This window comes from Montipora capricornis, chromosome 14, assembly GCF_036669925.1.
Source record: "Montipora capricornis isolate CH-2021 chromosome 14, ASM3666992v2, whole genome shotgun sequence".
Classification (NCBI taxonomy): Eukaryota; Metazoa; Cnidaria; class Anthozoa; order Scleractinia; family Acroporidae; genus Montipora; species Montipora capricornis.
Window position 1 is genome coordinate 30,847,214 of NC_090896.1, and position 22,152 is coordinate 30,869,365.

General features: G+C 40.3%; 2 protein-coding genes and 1 pseudogene across 2 annotated transcripts; 2 read left to right on the forward strand and 1 right to left on the reverse strand.

The window, feature by feature from the left end:
• Positions 1–488: 488 nt before the first annotated feature.
• On the forward strand, positions 489–2,987 carry LOC138031861 (transcription cofactor vestigial-like protein 2). The gene is made up of 2 exons (XM_068879481.1): positions 489–783; positions 2,425–2,987. Exons 1-2 carry the CDS (start codon positions 489–491, stop codon positions 2,985–2,987), a joined length of 858 nt encoding a protein of 285 aa, XP_068735582.1.
• A 7,962-nt stretch (positions 2,988–10,949) lies between these two features.
• On the forward strand, positions 10,950–19,518 carry LOC138031863 (uncharacterized). Its single transcript, XM_068879482.1, has 4 exons — positions 10,950–11,895; positions 13,410–13,516; positions 14,835–14,929; positions 19,479–19,518. Exons 1-4 carry the CDS (start codon positions 11,088–11,090, stop codon positions 19,516–19,518), a joined length of 1,050 nt encoding a protein of 349 aa, XP_068735583.1. The 5' UTR covers positions 10,950–11,087.
• On the reverse strand, positions 19,054–20,431 carry LOC138031864 (uncharacterized; annotated as a pseudogene).
• Positions 20,432–22,152: the final 1,721 nt, after the last annotated feature.

Sequence of the window (22,152 nt, forward strand, 5' to 3'; positions counted from 1 at the left end):
AAGCCATGACTTCAAATAATATGCATTTAATATGGCATATATTCTGGAGTATTGTATGGTATCATATCACAAAACTTTAGTTGTTAAATAATGAAAAATTTGAGAATATTAAGGTAAATAAATTATTTTACAATCGGCGCCCCATAATTATACGGCAATTTTCTTACGGCTTCTTGAAATTCGTTATCGACTACATTTTCGATAGCTAGTTATGGAAGTTTCCAACTTTCTGTTCTTGAAAGGGTGATAAATAAAACGCCGTAGATCAGTTATATCACGCGGTATTTACAGAGAGAAAATTTTCAATTCGTCCATTTGCCGTTCAATTAATTTCCCACGAGAAAGGAAGGGTATCACTCACATATTGAGCATTTTGGGGCCTGGACGCGTATAGTTGATCGTTCGAAAATTTTGACAATACCACAACACTGGTATCGCACTGTGGAAGCATTTTCTGTAAGAAGTGATCTAAGTTGGAACAGAAAATGATGGATCTTCAATCCGAGGGAAAAAGTATCGGGGAATCGCCAGCTGCCGGGATCAGATCTTCCGCGGACCAAGATTTCAACAAGGAGAACTTTCGAACAGAAGAAATATCTGCCGAAGAAGAGGAATTTATCCAAACACACTACAGCCCAAGAGGTGTTATATTTTTGTATTATAAGGGAGAAGCATCGTCGGAGGTTGATAAACATTTTAGACGGAGTTTGGCGGAACTCTGTTGCTTGTCTGGAGAGGATGAGATTCATGATCAGGACATTAGCGAGGAAAGTAACATCCAAGGTGCAGTTGACCGACTTCCTTCTAGTTTCAACTTTACTTGATTTCCAAATGTATACTTTTACTCTCACTGGTTATTTGAAGTCGATCATGCAGTAAAATTATTTGCGAACAAAAGATCATTTGGTCGGACTAAATGAAGTTGAAATTTCCATTTCCAGGTTAACTGTTTAGTTATGCACAAATTCATACAAATACATGCCGGAGAAATGTATTGCAGATTTAATTGGCTAAAATCTCAAAGAAAGAGCTGACATAATTATTGAAAAAATGCCTCTAAACATATACACTTGGGAAATAGAATACTTCTACAACAAAGGGGATGACCTGTTTTTTTTATTCTTGACAGAATGTTAAATATTTAATTTTTATGTTGGTTTAATTTAGGGAGTAGCGAAAACGAGGGGGCGGGGCAAGGCCTGGGTCTGAGTCGGAGTGTCTTTTTTTTCCAGTTTTTTTTGGTTTCAATTTTTGTCGTTATTCTCTTCTACTGTTATTTTCGAGTGTTCTTCATTTATGGTGGAAATTAGTCCAAAAAATAAGGAACATGCGGAAGCTCTTAGTTTGTTTTTCGAAATTAAGAGAATTTCCGACTGAAATTGGAGTTTTCGTGGGGAATCTACGCTTATTCCTAGCTTACACTGAAGACTCGCTTAGCTCCACATTTTAATCTTTACTTCGTAAAAACCTTCTCCGCAATGCAATTAAAACGAAACAAAACATAGTCACTGTTCCACGATGGTCGTCACGCAAAGTTCTCATGTGCTTGTTTTCGCAAAATTGATGTTGTTGTGTTTTTATCGTGAAATTGGATTCGATCCCTTGACATCCGAATGGAATTGGCTAGCAAGTTCCTGTGCGAGTCTGACTTTACTACAAACCGTTTGTAGTAAAGTCAGACGACAACATTGACAACAACACGAACAAACAAGCAAATGATAACGTTGCGTGACTGCGTTACGACCATCTTGGAACTGTTGCTTTTTTACGAATGAAACATTACAATGCGATTTAAAGTGTGGAGCTCAGCGAGTCTTTAGTGTCTCTGGCAGTTGGCGTATGTTCCATAAACTCCAATTACGGAAATTGTCTTAATATTCGAAAAACAAACGAAATCCCGGAAAGACAAACTTAGATGCTCGCAAAACCCAACTTTGATTTTAACACACAAAGTCCCTTATTAAGAGCTTTCATAGCTTCCGTAGGTTCCTTATTTATTTTATTTTATTTTTGTACAGTAAATGAAAGACAGATGCCGGTCATTCGACAATAACAGTACAGGAGAATTGAACGACAAAAATTGAAACAAAAAAAAAAATTGGAAAAGAGAAGACACCCCGGCCCCGACCCCCGCTTTGGTTACTACCAAGTTTGATTCGTTCTACGCTTTGTATTACCGCTCTAGAGAGAGACTGGTGTTGAAAGTGATCTTGTCGTCTTTGAATTGCAATCAAAGCCACTTAACTGCCTTAGGTGTAAAGGCATGGGCTAGGCTAGCTCAGTTCAGTAAATTGTGCATTTCTCGAACAATTATGTTCGCTGTCAGTGATTGCTCCAACATCGGATTCTAAAATAACCTAAAAAATACATTTTGTTGTCGTTCGTGATACATGACAAATCGTGATTCTACTTTTTTGTGTTCAGGTGAGCCAGCTCTGCCGATGCCTCAAAGGGAAATTCCTGCTTCATTGTGGAATCCAACTCTTACGAGCCATAGTCAACAAGTGGAAACTGTTTGCCATTACCATTGCCATAACGCCGTAGATGTTGTTACAATCTCCAATTGCAATAGCAATGCCGTAAACAGCACTGCAGCAAACCGTCATGTTAATGGCTCGCATCTCTTCACTGGCCAATATGGAAGCTTCCAACAAAACCAGCCAAATTTGATTCGCGCAGTTCCTGTGTCACATGTTTCGCTTACAGAAAGCTTCTCCTTGGGGCCAAATCAGCAACTTCCCGCGGACTCCTCCCGCGCGTCCGTTCTTCCATACCCGTACCCACAGAAGATTTTTGCACCGTATTATGATTCACATCAGGATTCGTTAAAGTTTGATCCTAGGTATAACCCTCTCCTTGTGCAACCGGAAGTAAAACCTCACCTTCCCACTGTACCTGGGGAGCCACGAGGAAAGCAACATGGAAGATGCGAGGATACAACCGGCGGTCTTTTGGGAGAGCCATATATCCGGAACGGACAAAACTAGCACAATTTGATATTTACCCTGCGTGGCCGATTGGACTGATGTGCGCCCGTGGTACAGTTACCCTGTACTGTGCAAATAGGGAGCTTAAGCACGCGCGTTTTTGAGACGCGGACGGCAACCGGAAGTGAGTTATTTTCCCTTTAACTTGCTTTCACACAACCACATTTACATTGCTGTGTATCTTTTCTCCATTAGAGATGATTAATACAAAAATCTGGGAGACACCACTGTTCTGGCACGCGAAAAAACGCGCGTGCTTAAGATCCCTAGTGCCTAATTAAGCACTCCGACCGCCATTAAAAACCAATGTTCTCGCTTCAGTCCAGCCAGCTGCCCAGTCTTGATATTCAACCTTCATTCCGCGTGCACTCTGTAGTTATAATATGAGCTAGGTTGACTTAAAAAGAGAGAGTTCAACTATAAACTGTAGGCAACTCAGCAGACGGGCGAATAACGTACGATTGTCAGCTTCTTACGGCGAGATAACCCCTTTAGTTTACCTGTAATCGTCTACTTGTCAGGTTACGGTTGAAAGCGCATTCGGTAAAAGAAAGCTTGGGTGAACGTTTTGAAATTTTATCTTAATTGTAAATTTCGACCCACGATCGATTGTCCTAAGGAAAGTTTTAAAGTGGTTGCGAATGTATAGGGGTCATGGGGCACATATACAGCAGTCACTTTGCTCCCGAACGTACGTACTTCATTTCACGTGACGTCATCGCCGCCGCGCTGGCGGACGAAAACAAAAGAGGGTCTCAATTGGGGGAGCCGGGGAGGGGGGTAGCTTTCACGTCTAACGGCTAAATAATTTGCCTTTTGACGGTTAATGGTTATCAGTTTTCCGTCACAGTTACCTTATGTGAAAAACAAAGAAATGTCCCTTGTGTTAGTTACCAGTAGGGTCTCAGTATAGACATATTGAATGGTTTAAGGTCTCGGTAAAGGAAAATGAGGCGTCCGCGGGAAAATAAAATTGTCCCGCCGCTATTTTTTGTATAGGGTCAAACTGTATATCATATTAAAGCTAATAGATTGAATTATTTCAATAAAGTTTTAGTTTTTTGGTATTTAATATCGCCTTTTAGTTTTGAGGCCTCAAACTGAGAACGACCGAGCATGCTGCAGAAGCCCCTATCCCTTCACTTTGCAATTGTTGCGAAAACAACTGCACTTTCTTGTCGCATATTAGTGACAAATGAATGTACTCCAATGCATTGTGAGGAATTTTTGATATATTAAGAATTGAAGGAAATATCACGCACCAAAGTGGAACTCTCTAGAGACACAGATAATGCTGCAATGTACAATTGCTGGTGGATGAACAAAAGAAGCTAATGAGAGATCTTTTGTTTTTGTCCACCAACATGGCGGCCATGACATTTGGGCAGAAAAAGTGCCATAAAATCAGTCTCGGAGGACAAACGAAAAATTCGTCACATGATATTTGGGTTAGTACAATCATCTATTAGAATTGAAAATTTGGAAGCGATACCTTAAAACCCGTCGGGACAGGATTTCCGAGAAGTTGTAATTTTGGCGTCAAAATAATATCGACCTCAGACGTCTGTAGACAGTGTGGACAGCTGTTCCCATTGTAGACAGTGTAGATAGCTCTTCCTTCTGTAGACAGTGTAGATAACTGTTCCTACCGTAGACAGTGTAGATAGCTGTTGCTACTGTAGACAGTGTGGATAGCTGTTTCTATGTAGACCGTTCATTTTAGTGTCCATGAATAGTAGCTCACACTTTCCCTTAACTTATTTGCATTTGGTGATACGACCGGCTTTTTTCAGCCCACTTCACGGATTTCCTGCAAGCGCTTGTTGGAAGAAAAAAGTTGCATGCAGCACAAATCAAATAGAAAAAAAAATCTTGCACTGCTGCATGCAAGAAAAAAAAAATGTTGCAAAGCTATTTCGTCATTCCTGGGGGGCTTTACAAAATCCCAGCAAAACTGCAACCATTTCGGATAATCTGCAAGCCAGCGAGCCATTCTGGTTAGCCTATTAAAATAACACATTGATTGGCCTAAATAACACTCTGGTTAGCCTAAACGTCACACCGGTTGGCCTACAGTTAGCTTAGGTAGCTTGCGGTTTGCCCTTATAATGGGATAAGGGATTTCTTGCTTGCTCGGTTCACATAGCTCCAAGTCATAGGAATCATGCAAGCCATTACGGTTAGCCTAAATTACACATTAGCTAGCCTAGTTAGCACTGCAGTTAGCCTACACTTTCTAAGGTAGCTTGCGGCTATTGGAATCAGGGATTTCTGGCTTGCTGGCTCGCACTGTATCCAAACTCGTTAGCTTATCACAAGCAGTAATGGAGGTAATTTTCTTCTATTTGAAGAAGCATGTTTTATTAGACAAAGAAGAATTAATAATTTGTTCATTTTTAATCTTTTCAACTGAAGCATTTTCATGTAATTACTTTCTATTGAAATATAAGGTTTTTGCAATGTCTTATATAATATAAGACAACATATAACAATATAATAACATAACAATAGATAATTACCAAATATTAAATTATTCTAAGGAATGACATTCCGAAAACATGTAGCTATACAAGAATGATTTTGTATAGCTTACAACATTTTAAGGCTCTGCAGCTCCATATTAGAACTATTACTGCAATAACCACAGTGTACATGTAAATAAATTCTGTAAATGTAAACACGACACTTTTTTGAGGAAAAAAATCCTGCAGAGAAATGAGGAGAGAAAAAAAATATCCTGCAGAGCATTTAGGAGGGAAAAAAATATCCACCAAGGTTGCTAGACAAAAAAAACTTGCTGACCAGAAATCACCCAAATCACCCAGATGTAATTACAAAGGCAGCACTTTCTCCTCAGTTGTTTAAAGACCCTGAGTGTTGGTCCAGCCGGAGAATTCCACCACTGCAGCACCAGTTATACGGGACCATGTCAAAACACCGAACATAGACCACGGGTCAGCCAGGAGAAGCAGCAATCATGTTCTGGATTATCCCTTCTGGTAGATGCCGTAAATCTGATAAATGACCGAAACTTCACGGTTTTTTGTGTTTACTTTTTGCCTGTTCTTCACTTCAAGCAGCGCGCTTGAAGAATTGACATTCCTGTGTAAATACCAGTTCCCTTGCGTTTCGACTGCAGCAGGTACAAAACACAGGTCACAGGTCACAGGTCATTGTTTTACCAATACAGAAAGTATCCTAAACATTCATAAAAGCTAACGTTAACGAATGTTTAGTTGCTGAGTGCAACTCTAGACATGCATAACATGCAGGAAAACGCCCGTCAGAGCAATTTGCAGTTAGGTTTTTTTGCGGACTATTTTAGTTAAAGGGGTTATGTCACGTTATTTTTGGGTGTTTCGGGAAAATCTTTAGTTAATCACGAGTTTAAAACTCGAAAATGATAATGTGGAATTCCTTTACCGATAAAATTACCGTTACGTCACAAACGAAATGATTCTGAGAAAGAAACTACCTTTACCCAGGCGATTTGTCATAATTTGAAAAACGTCGGGCCGACTTTTTTCAAGATTACCCAAATGTAATCCGTTTCAATCTTGTACATTTATGTCCATCCATATGCTTCTCTTTCCTTTTGCAGTATTTTTTTATATTGTTCAACAGTTTTAAGTGGTTGTTGCAATGTTTCATCCTATTTTTTGGGCATTTTGGGAAAAAACAGGAAAGCAAAGCAACATATTAAGTGTCTAGTCCTTCTAGCTATAATTGGGGACACTGTCAACTGAAATTAACAATTAACGCAAATCAGATCAAGTGCTCTGATCACTGCGCCATCCCTGCACCTCAATCATGGATTATATCATTTTGAGTGACATAGCTCCTTTAAAGAAGAAACGAGTGAGCAGTTTCACTCAAGAGCGTGTTTTGCCTCTTTGAACTGAATTTATTACCAAAGCTTTAAAAAAAAAAAGACCTCAAAACGGGACACGACATTACAAAATAATTCAACTTATGAACGTGTGAGCCAAAGAGCCATTGGTGGCATGACGTGTGGGTGACCCCACAAACGGTCTACAACACCCCCCCCCCCCCCCCCACCATCCTCCTCCCACTTTTAAAAAATTACTGGAACGCTGCAGTTCAATACCACCCAACTCAATGCCTTCTGTTTTTGAGTAATACGTACTACAGGCAACCCAGTTTACGCTCATGGAGCGTCTAGTCTGTTCAAAATCCGAGATATTTGGTTCATTGCAGAGAGGGACTGGAGACGAGACTGTTGCCATGGCATTGGGTGTCACTTTGTGCCTTATCTGATGTACGTTACTGGTGCCAAGTTTGAATATCATTACTCCTATATTTTCAATCGCACAATTTGTGACGTCATCAATTTTGAACAAAACTTGAATGTCTTGGAAACGAGAAAAAATAAACAAAATATGGCACATTAAAGCAAATTTGATTCCCATTTCAAGTGAAATTTTATTACATTTCTGTACGTAAGTGACCATAAAATACAAATACACATTTGACGTACATCCTCATGATTGGCAACTCTCAGCTAACTGCAATAATCTTTCTAACCTTCATTTCAGGGTCAAATATGCAAAACTTAACCCTTGACTGCCACACCAGTTGCTGCCTTGGGAAACGGCGGCCATCTCGGATTTGCTTTATCATTTAAAAACTGTTAGATGAAACTGATAAACTCTTGAAATTAACATCAAAAGCCTTTTATTGTCATCATTTCGGTTACTCTCATCCCTTAACTCGCCACAGTTATCGTCGGTTTCATCCTCCGACTCTTCCGAACTATCAGCGCCAGCCATGTTCAGGAAACCTCCTTCGAAATTCGAATCTCATCAACTCTGAATTCAAACTGCTGTAACTCGGATGTTCTACCAATGAGCTCGAAGCCGAGACTAGGAGACAAGAAGGAAATTCGCTGGCATTCAACTGCGCTCAGATAGTCGCTCAGATGACAGTTGTCCTGCATTATGATATGACGGCAATTATAACTCTTCAACGTGCGAGGCGCGGTGGCCTCATGGTTAGTGTGCTCAACTTCGGAGCGAATGGTCCGGGTTCGGGACCTGGCCGGGGACATTGTGTTGTGTTCTTGGGCAGGATACTTTACTCCCTCGGTGCCTCTCTCCACCCAGGTGTATAAATGGGTACCAGCGAAATGCTGGAGGTAATCCTGCGATGGACTTAGCATCCCATCCAGGCGGGAGTAGATATACTGCTAGTCTATTCATGCTACAGAAACCGGGATAAGCTCCGGCCTGATGGGCCATTAGGCCAGTAAGCTGACTTTTTTTTTCTTTTTTTTTATAACTCTTCAACGTTCATAACCCAGGCTGTGGGATGTGAAAGAGTCAATACACGATTCGCAATGACGGTTGGGCGGGAAATCCCCTGTTGATGTGGTCGGTCCTTGCTCTATCCTACAGTAAAAACCCGCGTATATATAAGAATCTAGATTTTTCAAAATTAGCCCAAATAGGTTCGTATAGAAATGGTATTTAGTCGGATTTTAGGCTACTTAGGTTCTTAAATAGGTTCTTAATTTGATAGAGATCAGCACAGAGAACTACTACAGGGCATATGTGATTTCCTGTGTTAAATAATTATCTAGAATACAATTTAGATAACCATACAGAAAATTTATATTTCCAAAGTACTAGCATGCATGCCAGCATATTGAAAATTTTAGGCTCAATAGCTTCTTATGAAAAAGGGCTTTAAAATGAAAATGTTAGCTTAACAGGCTCTTAAGTTTTAGGTTCTTATACGTTTGGTTTTTATTGCATATCATGTTCGGGAGGGAAAATGCCGGGAGATACTTGCTGCGACATGACATTGTACAATCCGAAGTAAATGAAGATATGGTGTGAGCTCTTGCATTAAACAGCAAGATGCATCACACGGGAAAAGAAGCCGAGCTGCATATAACCGAAATGCAATTTTTGAATATTTTCCACCTTTTAGAGAACAAGTCATTCACACGAGCAAATATCTCATCATCAGCAACTTTTATTTGCATGGGGCAAGATTTTCAGCAAATGTACGTAGCATATAAGCTTGAGGAATTAGGCCATTTCCGAGTTCCCGTCTGCCTCCTCTTCAAGGCGAGTCTAAGCGCGAAGTTTTTCTTGTGAAAATTAGTTTTCATTCATATGTAAAGTAGAACTAATTAACATCACAAAAACTTTGCACTTAGACTCGCTTTGAAGAGGAGGTAGACATGAACTCGGAAATGGCCTAATATTTCCTTTGGGGGGTGTCCTACTTTCTCCATTATCGGTCCCAGGCCGTTTCAAACGTTGCGCTTCTCCCGTGTCAGGAACTGAATCAATCAATAAATTCAAATTATAATAGATAAAAAATCGCTTATATGATAATAGATAAAAAATCGCTCATAGCGAAGAATAGAGACGAGACTTGCTTTTGCTGCATCTTTAGGATACGAAAACCCTTTTTCTTTTATAGAAGATTACCTGCAAGTGTTGTGACTGAGTCGAGCCTGCCTTTGCCATGCTGTATATGAAAGATGAAATATCGTATCCGACCCATCTTTCCTCGGTACTGTAAGTCTCAATGCCAACTGAACTCAAGAGAGGATCCTCTCTTGTGGCAATAGAAGACAATGCACCCGTAAAACAGACTTTTGATGTTTTCCAAGCTCTAAGTTAGGCAACTGGAGGGTCTTAGAGACTTCACTGACAGCAACCGAAAGTCAACGTGTTTCTTGATACAACGTTCTGTATAAAATAAACTCTAAGGCAACATTTTCGTGACAATTCAGTTCTGTTTGTTGTTGCGTCTGACGTCCACCGACCGGGCGCCGGGTTGCTCAAAGATTTACCGTAGTAGGTGATCACACAGCTCGCCAACAATAATAATCGTCGTTGCAAAGTACAGCAACGACGCAGCTCAACAACGTCGAACCGAAAGTACACTATGGCGCCTCTGGCAGCCGCAAAACGGTCCACGTATGACCTTGGAGCACAGCTTACAGCCAGCTGGAATCAGCTGTATGTTTTTAGTGGCCATTTTCGCCCTTCTTTCTGTGATCCATCTGGACATTGTTGAGAGATTTTTGTAGATGGGATAAATTTAGTTGAAAATGATTTGTACGAGTTATGCGCCAATCAACTCGAAACTTCAACACCCCGGCCCGGGCAAAGCCCGGGCAATTGAACTTTTGGATTGAATCGTTCAAATTCCCGCCCCCTCGGGCCAAAATGCTGTTCAAATGCCCTACCCTATCGTCGGATTTGTCTGTCATACCCTCAGTAGAGAACAATCGTCGATGGCTCCTGACGTCTTAAACAAACACCTTTTGAAGACTTTTTTTGTAAGCCAATCGTTCACAAATTCCACATCTCTTCCATGTCGTCCAAACACGTGTTTTATAGATGTTAGCGAATCCGGCGCCTGAATAAAGTCAGCCGTCTCCTCGCCCAAACCCGCTCGCCCCTTTGGCGGGAGACGGCTGACACTTCAGACTACGTAGCGCCTGAAAAAAAATTATTTGAAATCTAAGACGTACTTTCGGTTCAATTTTCCCCACCCCACGCAGGCAAAGGTCAAATTCCCCACTCCTCGGGCACAGAGGCTAGTCAAATGCCTGTGGTTTGCCCGGGGTGGGGGATGTTGAAGTTCGATTTAATCGGCGCATTATCGTTAAACTTTTGAAATGGTGATAATGGATGGCATTAATTAAAATTGTGCATTCTCTTCAAAACGTTTCTTCGAAGAGACATATGGTAAACTAATTTCACGCGAGCTTAATGGGTAAATATTTGAACAATTTTGTTGCATATCGGTGCGCTCCAATATATTTCGTTTCCGATACTTGCTATTCGATCACAAATTGTGTTGCCTCAGGGTGTAATAATTAATAACAATTGTTCTCCTCGTTGCATCAAACACATCCACAATCAACTTGAAATTGACCCTTTTTGCAGACAACAAAAAATTGCTATGGAAACATGTCAAACAAGCGCGTTCAACCAAGACATCTCCCTTGCTGAGAAACAACACGCTATGTTTAAATCATGTGTCGTTATGTCCAATCTGTGAATTCATTTTGCCAATATCATTCAGTGAACTACGCTGAGATTTTAACCAAAAATGTCTCTGAAACAATCGAAAGATTATCAGAATTATGAGGCGACAAAGGCTGAAAAAGTTAAGAAAAAAGCCGACGACTTTATGGCTGATGCACGGGCTGATGGCCGTTGGAGATCTAACCGGGAAGAAGAATTACATCGTGAGATTGAAACTGTGTCGTCAGAAAAAGCTAAGGGTTTGTTTGGAGATGAGAGAGAAAGGCGAGCTTGGCTCGTGGCGGTCAAAAAGTCCGTGGAACAAAGTATTCAATCGCAAGTTCGCGCGGCGTTAGGAACCCCGCCTGGAGAGAAGCGAAAGAAACTCCATGAGAAAAGATTAGCCGAAGAAAGGCAAAGACGACAATTAGAGATCAACATTGACGACAGACAACGCACTGCAGAACGCCGTGTTTATAACTATCCTTGTTTGCGTGATGACGATGGGCTGCTTCTTCAAAAACGTCAACAACATTTGCAAAAGTACGCTACAAGACGGTCGATGAGATTTGGTGACGGGAATTCAGTGACACCAAGTCGATTAGCCGTGGACTCCGACCTGTATTTAGATCCCCTTTCCAGTGAATTTAACAAAAAGTTTAGTATTTATACGCGTGCTGCCTTAGAAAATGCAGATCGTGACAGAGCACATATGAGTACAAGTTACAAAGCAAATGTTTACAAACGCTCACCAGGTTGTGTATGGCTCGACAACAATGGCGAACGGCATGAAATCGTGGGACCATTTTGGCCAAAAGACCACTTGCCGCGTTATTCATGTCAGAAACACATTCACTTTATTCCAGACTTTGTTGAACGGTTGAACACGGAAGGTAAGTGTGTGAACTAGACAGAAAATGAGAAATATATTTATTGTGTAACAATGATGCATCTTACATCTGCGTCTCGATCGTCTGTTTAACTCATCACTTTGCCCTCATTTTTTGGCAATTTATTTCACTCAACAGACAACCACTCTTCCATGCTATTTGGATGAATTTTGTGAGGTATAAATAACATTAAAACGCGTTCCAATATTACGGGTCACGCATATGCATGACATCGACATTAATTTTGTGTGCAAGACGATCGAATTTCAAATCCGTCGATATCATAAAATTATTAGATCGAACGTTCTCAATGATCGAGAAATTGTGATGTTTGATTTTCCGCGCTTCTCAAATCTATTTTGGATAAAAATCATCGTAAAACTCTTGATGATTTAGCTTGCGTGTAGTTTTCGAGTGTTAATTATTTTCTTACAAACAACGCTTGTTTACACTTCCCATTGATGCCATCGCATGCTTTGTTTATTTTTCATGCTCTCTTTGCATGTAACTATAACTTCAAATGCAGGAACGATATCGCAGGAACGAAAGACCTTTTCTTTTTTCGAAAGTGGGAAAGCTTTTTTAAAGTGCGGTTTTACGTAATTGCAGGTTCCTCGGAGTTTAATGAAGCATATAATAGATGCAGCAATGGCAGATGCACTAAAATTAAAAACACGCTGAAAATGTGTTGAAAGATTGTTGAATGAACTTTTAAACTGATCTAAACTTTTCTTCAACATCATTGAACATAAATTTTCCTTTCGTTCCGGGAAGTTTTGAAATTGAATACGTACAAATGTTACATAATTTATGCGCCTTGCCTAGAACAATGGAGTATCAAGTTGAGTCATTGAATCAATGAGTCATGAGTCAATGAGTTAGTGCAGTTATCCTAACCCATAGAATGAAAGCTAAAATTTCAGAGAGTGTTTAGGCCTAATCACTGAAACGAGGGCTTAGGCTTAATCAGTAAATTATTGCTATATTGACTTTGAGTCTCATGACTCATTGACCATTTGACTCATAAATCATGGGACCTCAGAACAATCTGGCCTTTTGCTCCTTGTAGTGGTGGGCCCGTTTAGGAATATAGTAAAACAAGGAACTTTACGAAAGACCACGGAAACAGAAGCGGCAATGCTACAAAGTTTAATCAGCAAAAAGTAAAAATGCTTTGCATGTGCGCTGGCTCTCTCCATTTTTTTTCTGTCATCTCCAAACACACCATTATATATATTTCAAGTGACTCATCGTTGGCGTTAACTTTGCAGCATGCCAACTCCGGGGGTGGGGATGAGAGGTCGGGAGTGGGGTAGGGGTGGAGGGTAGGGGGTGGAGGGGGAGGGATGATTAGGTCTGGGCTAGGGACCCCTAGTCAAGGCCCATGCAAAAATATGCAGGAAGCTTTGGCGATTTATCATTATGGGGGAAATGTACTCTATTTGGCTGGATACTTTATGCTCAAGGGGGAAAGAATATAATTACTTTTCTCGTACTGTCGTCTCTATGTTTTTCAGGGGACAACTCAAACACTGGAACCATGTTATTGGGGAATGAGCATGTCTTATATCCTCAAGTGTGGAGAGGAAACCTCACAGTTTACGAGAGACAGAATAAGGGGGAGGTATAACTGTTGTCTGAAACATGTAAACTAGGTTCCCAAAAGTATGTGCACTTTTGATCAGTTTACACTCTTTCATGAATGTACCCTGTCCATTCAAACCTTAGCCTTCAAACAGGCTCTTTGCAGGGCAAGAATGTGAGTTTTTGCCAAATCCCTGTAAAGAGAGCCTGTTTGTATGCTAATCAGAAGTGGTCAGACTTCTGGAATCTTTAAGCCCCAATATTTGTGATCCTGTAGCAGGGCAACACTGTACGTTTTTGAATATGTGATATTGTTACTAATTCAGCATAGTTCATATAGATGAACTGGTTACGAAAGTCTGGAAACTCAAAAAGTGACAACAGTGACATTGTGGGTTCACACCTGAGTTTTGAGGAAATTAAATCGAAACTTTTGATTGCTTGTCTTTTACAAAAAGAGGTATAGTTTGTAAATGGTTAGGGACAAAACAGCGAACAAAAAAATAAAACAAAAAAAAACTTGTCAAGTTTTATAACCATCTTGTAGTCCATATATTACCTATGCTTGCGGTGAGCTATAAATGGATTAAACTACATTTTTCCAGAAAAAAAATAGAACATTCTAACAGGTAGAATACAGCTATTACAAAAATTACAAGCCCATCAGGATAGACAAAGAATTCACAATGGTTAAGTGGTTTTCAACAAACTGGGTAAACCTGCCGACACAATTGAGGTGCATTCTAATAAAATCCAATGAAAATAGATGTTGTTACAGGGGCGGATCTAGGAGGAGGGTGCTGGGGTGCACACCCCCACCCTCCCCCGTTCCTGTGGTATTCTGCAAAAAAAAAAAAAAACCACACCAGTCAGCTGCCCATTTCTTTAACCCTTTCAGCCCCGATAGTGCCAAATGGCACTTATAGATCTTACTCTGTCTAACGCCAGACGATTTTACTCGTCAATGGGGAACCCCTTGGGGCTTAAAGGGTTAAGCTAACAGCGTGAAAAAACTATGTCCCCGTTTAACCCTTTCAGCCCTGATAGTGCCAAATGGCACTTATAGATTTTACTCTGTCTAACGCCAGACGATTTTACTCGTCAATGGAGAACCCCTCGGGGCTTAAAGGGTTAATTGGTGCACCACCCTCTAAGTAAAATCCTGGATCCACCCCTGTGTTAAGAGTTGTTACTTAATTTCCCGCAAACACATTGCTGAGCTGTATCTACAGGTGTCTTACATAGATTTTAATTTGCAATGGACTGGAGATTTCCAGAATATGCCAAGTATATTTTGTCACTTAAATAAACAGGGATACCATTGAAATACATAGTACTTTCTTCTATTTATTACACAGGCAAATCACAGCCTTGTTGTGCCTGCTGGTTGTGCTCCTTGTCTGACATTTGAATCTCGTTTTGAGTGTGGAAACTTAAAGCAAGCCAAACGCATGTAAGTAAAAACTGTTTTCTCTTGGAATCAAGAAAATGCAGAGAAGTTCAGAAAAACATAGCATTTATTTGCTACTGTGCACATTTAGTTAGTACACCAGACAAATTGCAGTGCAGCGCAAGTTGCGATGTGATTTTCTGGGGGAAAATATGATGGTGCACCACAGGTAAAGTAAGTATACAACAATACAATACAATACAATACAATACAACTTTATTTCACTACGCTAGCCACACACAACAAAAGCTGGTTTCCAGGTGGGGCGTAGGTAAACACGTTTCAATAAAGTATATATGTATATTTAAAATAGAAGTATATTACATAGAATCAGTGCGATCCAGTAGAAGGCATGGAGGCGAGGAGGTAAGTTTGCGTTTGAAATCAGAAAGCGATTTTGCGGTCTTTGCCTCATAGGAAAGATTATTCCAGAGCATTGCACCACTATACTTAAAGCTGTGCTACAAAAAATTTGTGTATGGCCTTGGAAGTGCTAGATCAGTCTCGATATTCCTAAGATTGTAAATTTATGTTAGTATCATTCAGCTTTACAAAGGAGTTACTCAGTTGGGGGCAGATAGATCATTGAGGATTTTATAAATAAGGGTAGCCTTTGTATGGAAGCACCTGGTTTCAAGGGTTTTTCATTTCAGGTTATTCAACACATCTGTGGACCTAACATCATATGAAGAAGCCTGTAATAACCCCTCCCGCACGATTTTGAATTTTTTGTAATTTATCTTTCAGTTGCTTAGCACATGTATCCCACAGGGGTGAGCAGTAATCAAAATAAGGTTGAATGAGTGATCTGTATAAAGTTACGAGGGTGCAGAGGGGGACAAAAGGCTTAATTCTTCTCAAAGCACCTATGCCAGCACATGCGTTTTTACATATATACTCAATATGAGTTTCAAATGTAAGCTTTTCATCCAGTAGAACTCCCAAACATTTGTTAGAGGTTACGCGTGAAACCAAATTATTATCAATGGAGATTACATTAGGTAAATCTCCAGATTTAGTGTTCAAATTATATGTTGACCCAACAACCATTAACTTAGTTTTGAGAGGGTGGAATTGGAGCTTATTAACAGTGAGCCAGTCGCTTAGATTTTTTAAATCAGAATTTATATTATTGGCAAGTGCGCCAATATCAAAACCAGAGGTAAAGATTTGATTATCGTCTGCATATAAACAGGGGGTAGTGAATTTTAAACAATTTGGTAAATCATTTATGTAGATAAGGAAAAGGAGAGGGCCAAGAATAGGGCTTTGGGGAACTCCACAGAGTAAGTTATTTTGAGAAGATAAGCAACCATTTATTAAACATTATTGTTGTCGGGCAGTAAGATAACACTTGAACCACATCAATTCTCTATCAGCGACTCCATAAAACTTAACTTTCTCTAGTAAAATCGATGATCAACTGAGTCGAAGGCCTTACGATATCGAGAAAAACTACACCTGTCAATTTTCCTTATCCATATTATCAGACCCATCATCGCACATTTGAATCAACGCCGAGACAGTCGAGTGGAGAGGGCGGAAAACAGACTGGAATTTAGAGAGAACAGAATTAACTTTCAAATAGTGATAAAGCTGTTGAAAAACTTCTTTCTCGAAAACTTTTCTAATTATTGGCAGGATTGAAATGGGTCTATAATTTCCCATATCACGACGGTCATTGGCTTTATAGACCGGGCACACACGCGCATTTTTCCAGTCATCAATAAAAATTCCAGAGGAAAGTGACAAAGTAAAATAAAAGTCAACGATGGAGCAATTATACTAGACGCGATTTTAAGGACCTTGACAGGAATCTTATTAAGGCCAGTGCCTTTCGAAAGGCCTTTAAAGTTTTTTAGCGTAAAGAAAGCGCGACATTTTCCACTGGTACATTAGAGAATCGAGACGGCTGGAAAACTATTCTGACATGTTGCTGAGATATGTGTTAACGCTATTGGCGGACCTTTTTCGTTGATTCCAGCGGCCAAAGTTGGTCCTATGTTTACAAAAAATCATTAATGACTCGGAAAGATCTTGTATCGTCAGAAAAGACAGAAACAATTTTATCGTTAACAAGAATCAGGGGCACCCAAACGAATTCTGTTCCTCACGTGTTTGTTCTCCAGAGGAATCTTACTGGCTGGCAAAAATACAGGTGTTTTCGATGAGCCTGGCTGGGAAATTTTTGTTATTGACTAGAGGCTTTGCCTGGGAATTACTGACTATTTTCTAGCATTCCAACCCGAGCTGGATTGTAGAAACTCTGAAGACTGAGGACGACTGAAAAAAAACAAAAGAAAAAAAAAAAAAGGAACCCTTCCCTCTCCCACAGAGTAGTCACAAACATACAACGGCTGGTCAGCCTGATTGGGCTTGCGGAAAAAAACCAGTTTTTTCGCCTTTTGTTCGGTCGTTATTGGATCGAGGGATTTTGCATCGCGCTGCGGAATTCCTGGCTGGGAAATAAATTTGCTCAAGCTGCTGGGAAACCAACCAATTTTATCTAGCTGTGTTGGGAAAATTTCTTGTGTGTACTTGCTGGGAAAAAGGAACAGCTTTAAATGGGTTTTTCCCAGCAACACAGAAAAAAACACCTGAAAATGCCATTAATAACATTTATTTCATGTAACTGGGTTATACGACGAACAATTTTTACAACAAAATTGGTCGTTGGGTGCTCCTGAAGAATATCATTGACAGGGGAAAGAAGATTTATTACCTTTGCCAGTAAGTGAAATGTATAAATTTCCAGCCAGCCTTAGGGTCAGTAGCCTTGGACGCATTCGATTTTCAGGCGAAAGTAGTCAGATTTCGCTTTACGCATCATAGAATTTACCTTATTCCTGGCAAGATTGATAAAGTATCCCAGTGGTTTGTGCGAGCCGTAATTTTCTTTATGTCAAACGGTGAGCAAATACATTCGAAAAAGCAAACCTATGATTTAATCTGAGTTTCATTTGCTTTGATTTGATTTCTGTGCAATATCCCCATTTAGTTTAGCGCGAAATACAGTTTGAACACTTAAATAAGTTCATCATCATCATCAGCTCGTTATTATTATTACGATGTTTACGTTTGATCGGAATAACTTGCTCAGTAACCGGTAAGCTCTCCATCTTCAGGTATTGCGATTACCGCGCACCGGTAGTTCAGTTGGTTATTAAGCAACCGGGCTGTCTGGGCGGGAGGTCGTGAGTTGGCCTCCGTCACGGACCAAACACTGAAGGAGAAAGTGTTTTTGGCCTTGTTGTAATGATATCTGGAAATGGTTAGACTCTAGTCTTCCTCGGATACGGACGATAAACGTAGACCCGTCTCCACAACCCTTCAATGTTCATAACCTTTGGTGGGATATAAAGGAAACCCACACACTTGTTGCAAGAGTAGGGCATGGATTTCCCGAGTGTGTGCGTCTGTCTTCTGTGGTGTATCATGGTTGGGTGTGTAAAAGGCTCGGAGATACTTGCTACGATATGCGGGAGAGTAGGAACGATGGACGCGATATGTGAAGTTATTTTTAGCTCGGAACTCTGTTCCCGAGACGTTCGCGACTATTAAAGAAGACGTCATATGAATTTATCTGGCAATGAGCAAATGGCTTTCGGAGGTTGTATTCTTCACCCAACAAAACCATTCGATTCACTAGAAATTGTAGAGTCTATCTCCAACTCCATGGTATTGGACCAAGATAAACAATTCTCAGTTGCTTCTGAAACTCGTTTTCGTCAACAAAACGCACTTCCACATCGGATTACCCATTTTGAATTATCTCAACTTTGCGGACGTCTCGGGAACAATACTTCCGTTTCTTAGACATCTAAAACAAATAACTTGCCTGAAATAACATATCCCAATGGCTAGGCTGGGAGACTCCCTCTATGTCTGCCTTAATTTTCTCTTGCGTACATTCAAGCTACTCTAAAATATGAGGGTAATAGAAGGATATTACATGGCCCGCGCGGAGATACGAAAATTTCTCTTAGGGTGTTGGAAATATTTCTCCAAGCGGCCATGTAATATTTTATTATTATATAAACACCAATGAAATACTAAATCATTCACGAAAGGCCTCGAAAGGGGCGATTGTCATCTGTAACCATAGCAACAGTGATCTTTTCACGTGATACAAAAAAATAGGATAATACTCTTGTCCCTCCAAAATTTTACATACGGATTGGTTTTTTTTTCTCTTGGGACTTATAATGCTCCCAAGAAAAACTGGAAACAATGCTTATGCTAGGCTCGATTACCAGCCGCTGTTTCGGGGAAAGGAGCCAGCGCTCACTCTCTTCTCGCAGGGGGATACCCGAAGTCGAGTGAGCGGCAGATATCGAGCCTATGCTTATGCAAAATTTTATCTACGAACTCGTTCCAACTTTGACCCTGAGATTTGATCAGTTTAATGAAAGCCACTTACGGAAAAGGGGGCGTTAGCGAAGGAAATCCTGAACTTTGAACATTGAAATAAACAGGAACGTGTAACAAGAGTCGATGAAGGGTCGGTCGCTCAGTCTAGTACTGATATAAGTTGCTTGATTCTTTGTATCAGGTTCAGAGATCATTTACAGCAAGTACGAGAACTTCGTTGAAGCTCGGGCCTACTTAATCAGAATTGAGCGGGCCCTTTTTTGTTATTGTCTATTTTTCCTTCGCTAGTAAATGTTTTGTTCGCCCCACTGATCACTAAACCGCAAATGTTCTTTATTGCCTTCCGTATTAGGTCCGAGGGAATCCCCTTGGGGATCGTTGATGTCCTATTCACAGTGTCATACGCTCCCCGATCAGTCAGCGTCCACGTAACGTGGGAATGTCCTGCGAGTGTAGCTATTTTTTCCCATGTGCCAATTACCTGAATTAAAATTAAACATTTCGACTACAGCCCCACCTGGTGGCATAAAGATAGGATAGGCGTGTGCAGCTCCATGCATGCCAAAGAAAATGTCCGCCGACGCAACAAGTTCTAACTGTTTTTTCAACGGCAGGGCGTCCAGTTGAGAAGCGGTGAGGGTTATGCCTGGAAAAGTGGTATTAATATCTTTCAAGACGTCGTTTTCGTTGGCAATTTTTCGATCGACGGTGCCGTCAAGATTCCTGGGATGACTTTGGTAGTTCCGCCTGAAATTGACCAGAACGTGTAATTTGAGCGTGCTGCAGTTTCGTTGATGGGATTCCGATGGTATGTCAAATCGCTTCAAGACAAATTTCGAAATGGTTGAATGAGATGGTAGGATTCGAGGCCATGGTTTAATAGAGGGCAATGCATTCGTGGATACCTCCACGTGAGCCTTTCGAATACAACGTTACTGAACTTGGTTAGATTGTCATCCACGCCGAGTCTTATTAACTTTTGAAACAAGACACTCCAAAACGGATCCAGTTGAGTTGGAGGGTGAGCGTCCATGAGAATAATATTAAGCTTATCTGGTGTCACACCCAAAAAAGATCCGCTGTAATGAAAATGTCCAGGAGGTCAATTACTGTCCAATAGACATTGGCAGACAAACATATTTAACAACTATTTCACCGAAGTGGAGGTGGCTAACAAGTGGATATTGACCGAGCCGCGGGGAAGCAGGCGAGGGTAAATAGGGATCTTAAGCAACGACGACGGCGACGGCACCGAGAACGTCATCTCAAAATATAAATTCGCGTCATGAATCACTTTGTAAACATGTCAACCCTTCTTATATGACAAGGGTGTGGAGTTCCTCAAAAATGACATTGGTCGGAACGGCGCTTATTTAGGGGAGAAAATGAAACTTTAGCGTCAAGTGCTGACGTTCCCCTTAAAACCTAAAATTTGACGTTGTTGTTTTGCTGACGACGACCAAAGAAATGACAAAAGTGAAAAACGCACGTGCAGGGCGTGCAAAGCTATTGTTTTTGCCTACTAATATGCACATTTGTGACGTTCTCGTTGCCGTCGCCGTTGTCGTTGCTTAAGTTCCCTAATATCCAACTCTAGCCACCGACACTGAGGTGAATAGTTGTTTTAGTATATACTAAAACAGTGAGATAATATACAGCACAAAAAATTAATTTGGATGTTTTCTTCACTTGTCATTTTTTCCCGAGTTGCTCGAAGGTAAATAGCACAGGATATTCGGAGTTTGATGAGCCAATCAGCGCCCGCGTTCAACGCTATCCAATGTTTTAGTATATACTAAAACAAATTAGACCATGATCAACTAACTTTAATTCTGCTTTCACGTTTGTTTTGGAGATTTCAGTCCACTTTTAAATTGTAACTAATGATTCTAGCAGTAATCACCATGCTATGACCATTTCTGAACTGCTTTTCGATATTCTTAGCCATTTTTTTAAAATTAAGAAGCTAAACATTTTCAAATCTACCTGAGGAGCATCACTTTATAACATGAGAATATTGTTATTAGGTAATATTAAATGATTCTAAAGAATGACATTCCGAAAACATGTAGCTATTCAAGAATGATTTTGTATAGCTTATAACATTTAATAAAACTATTACTGCAGTAACCACAATGTAAATGTAAATACGTTCTGTAAATGTAAACACGACACTTTTTTGAGGAAAAAAAATCCTGCAGAGAAACGAGGAGAGAGCATTTAGGAGGGAAAAAAAATATCCTGCCCACCTGGGGCCGGTCCTGAAAGGTGTAATAACTCCATTCCAGGGGTAACTGTGCCTATTCCAGGAATAGCTTTATTTCTGGAATAAATTCTTTTCTGTTCGAACACCACATTCATCCCTGAAAAAACTATTATACTTGGTATAATTTATTCCTCCTTCCAAGAACCCGCCCCAGGTTGCTAGAAAAAAAGAGCTTGCTGACCAGAAATCCCCCCCCCCCCCCCCACCCATCCTCAAGAGTTAAATGGTCAGCCCCTAAAGTTCATCGGACATGTTTGTGTTTTCCCGCGAAATAGCTGGTCGTGTGCTTGGTCATATGTACTCGCTCGCACCGATTATATATTAAGTTAAATCATACTTCTTAAGTTAAATCATGATTTCATGATATCAAATGTGAAATTTAAATTTAAATCATGAAGTCGTGATTTCAAATCCTAGCCCCATGATATGAACCCAGCATTTCTTAAATCAAACAATACACGACTGATTTGAAATCAGGATTTATTTATATCAAAGTTAAATTAAGCCATGACTTCAAATAATATGCATTTAATCTGGCATATATTCTGGAGTATTGTATGGTATCATATCACAAAACTTTAGTTGTTAA

Coding starts and splice junctions, on each gene's coding strand:
- LOC138031861 (XM_068879481.1), top strand. CDS start 489: ATGGATCTTCAATCCGAGGGAAAAAGTATCGGGGAATCGCCAGCTGCC. Junction 784..2,424: donor CGAGGAAAGTAACATCCAAG/GTGCAGTTGACC, acceptor TTTTGTGTTCAG/GTGAGCCAGCTCTGCCGATG.
- LOC138031863 (XM_068879482.1), top strand. CDS start 11,088: ATGTCTCTGAAACAATCGAAAGATTATCAGAATTATGAGGCGACAAAG. Junction 11,896..13,409: donor TGAACGGTTGAACACGGAAG/GTAAGTGTGTGA, acceptor TATGTTTTTCAG/GGGACAACTCAAACACTGGA. Junction 14,930..19,478: donor TTAAAGCAAGCCAAACGCAT/GTAAGTAAAAAC, acceptor TCTTTGTATCAG/GTTCAGAGATCATTTACAGC.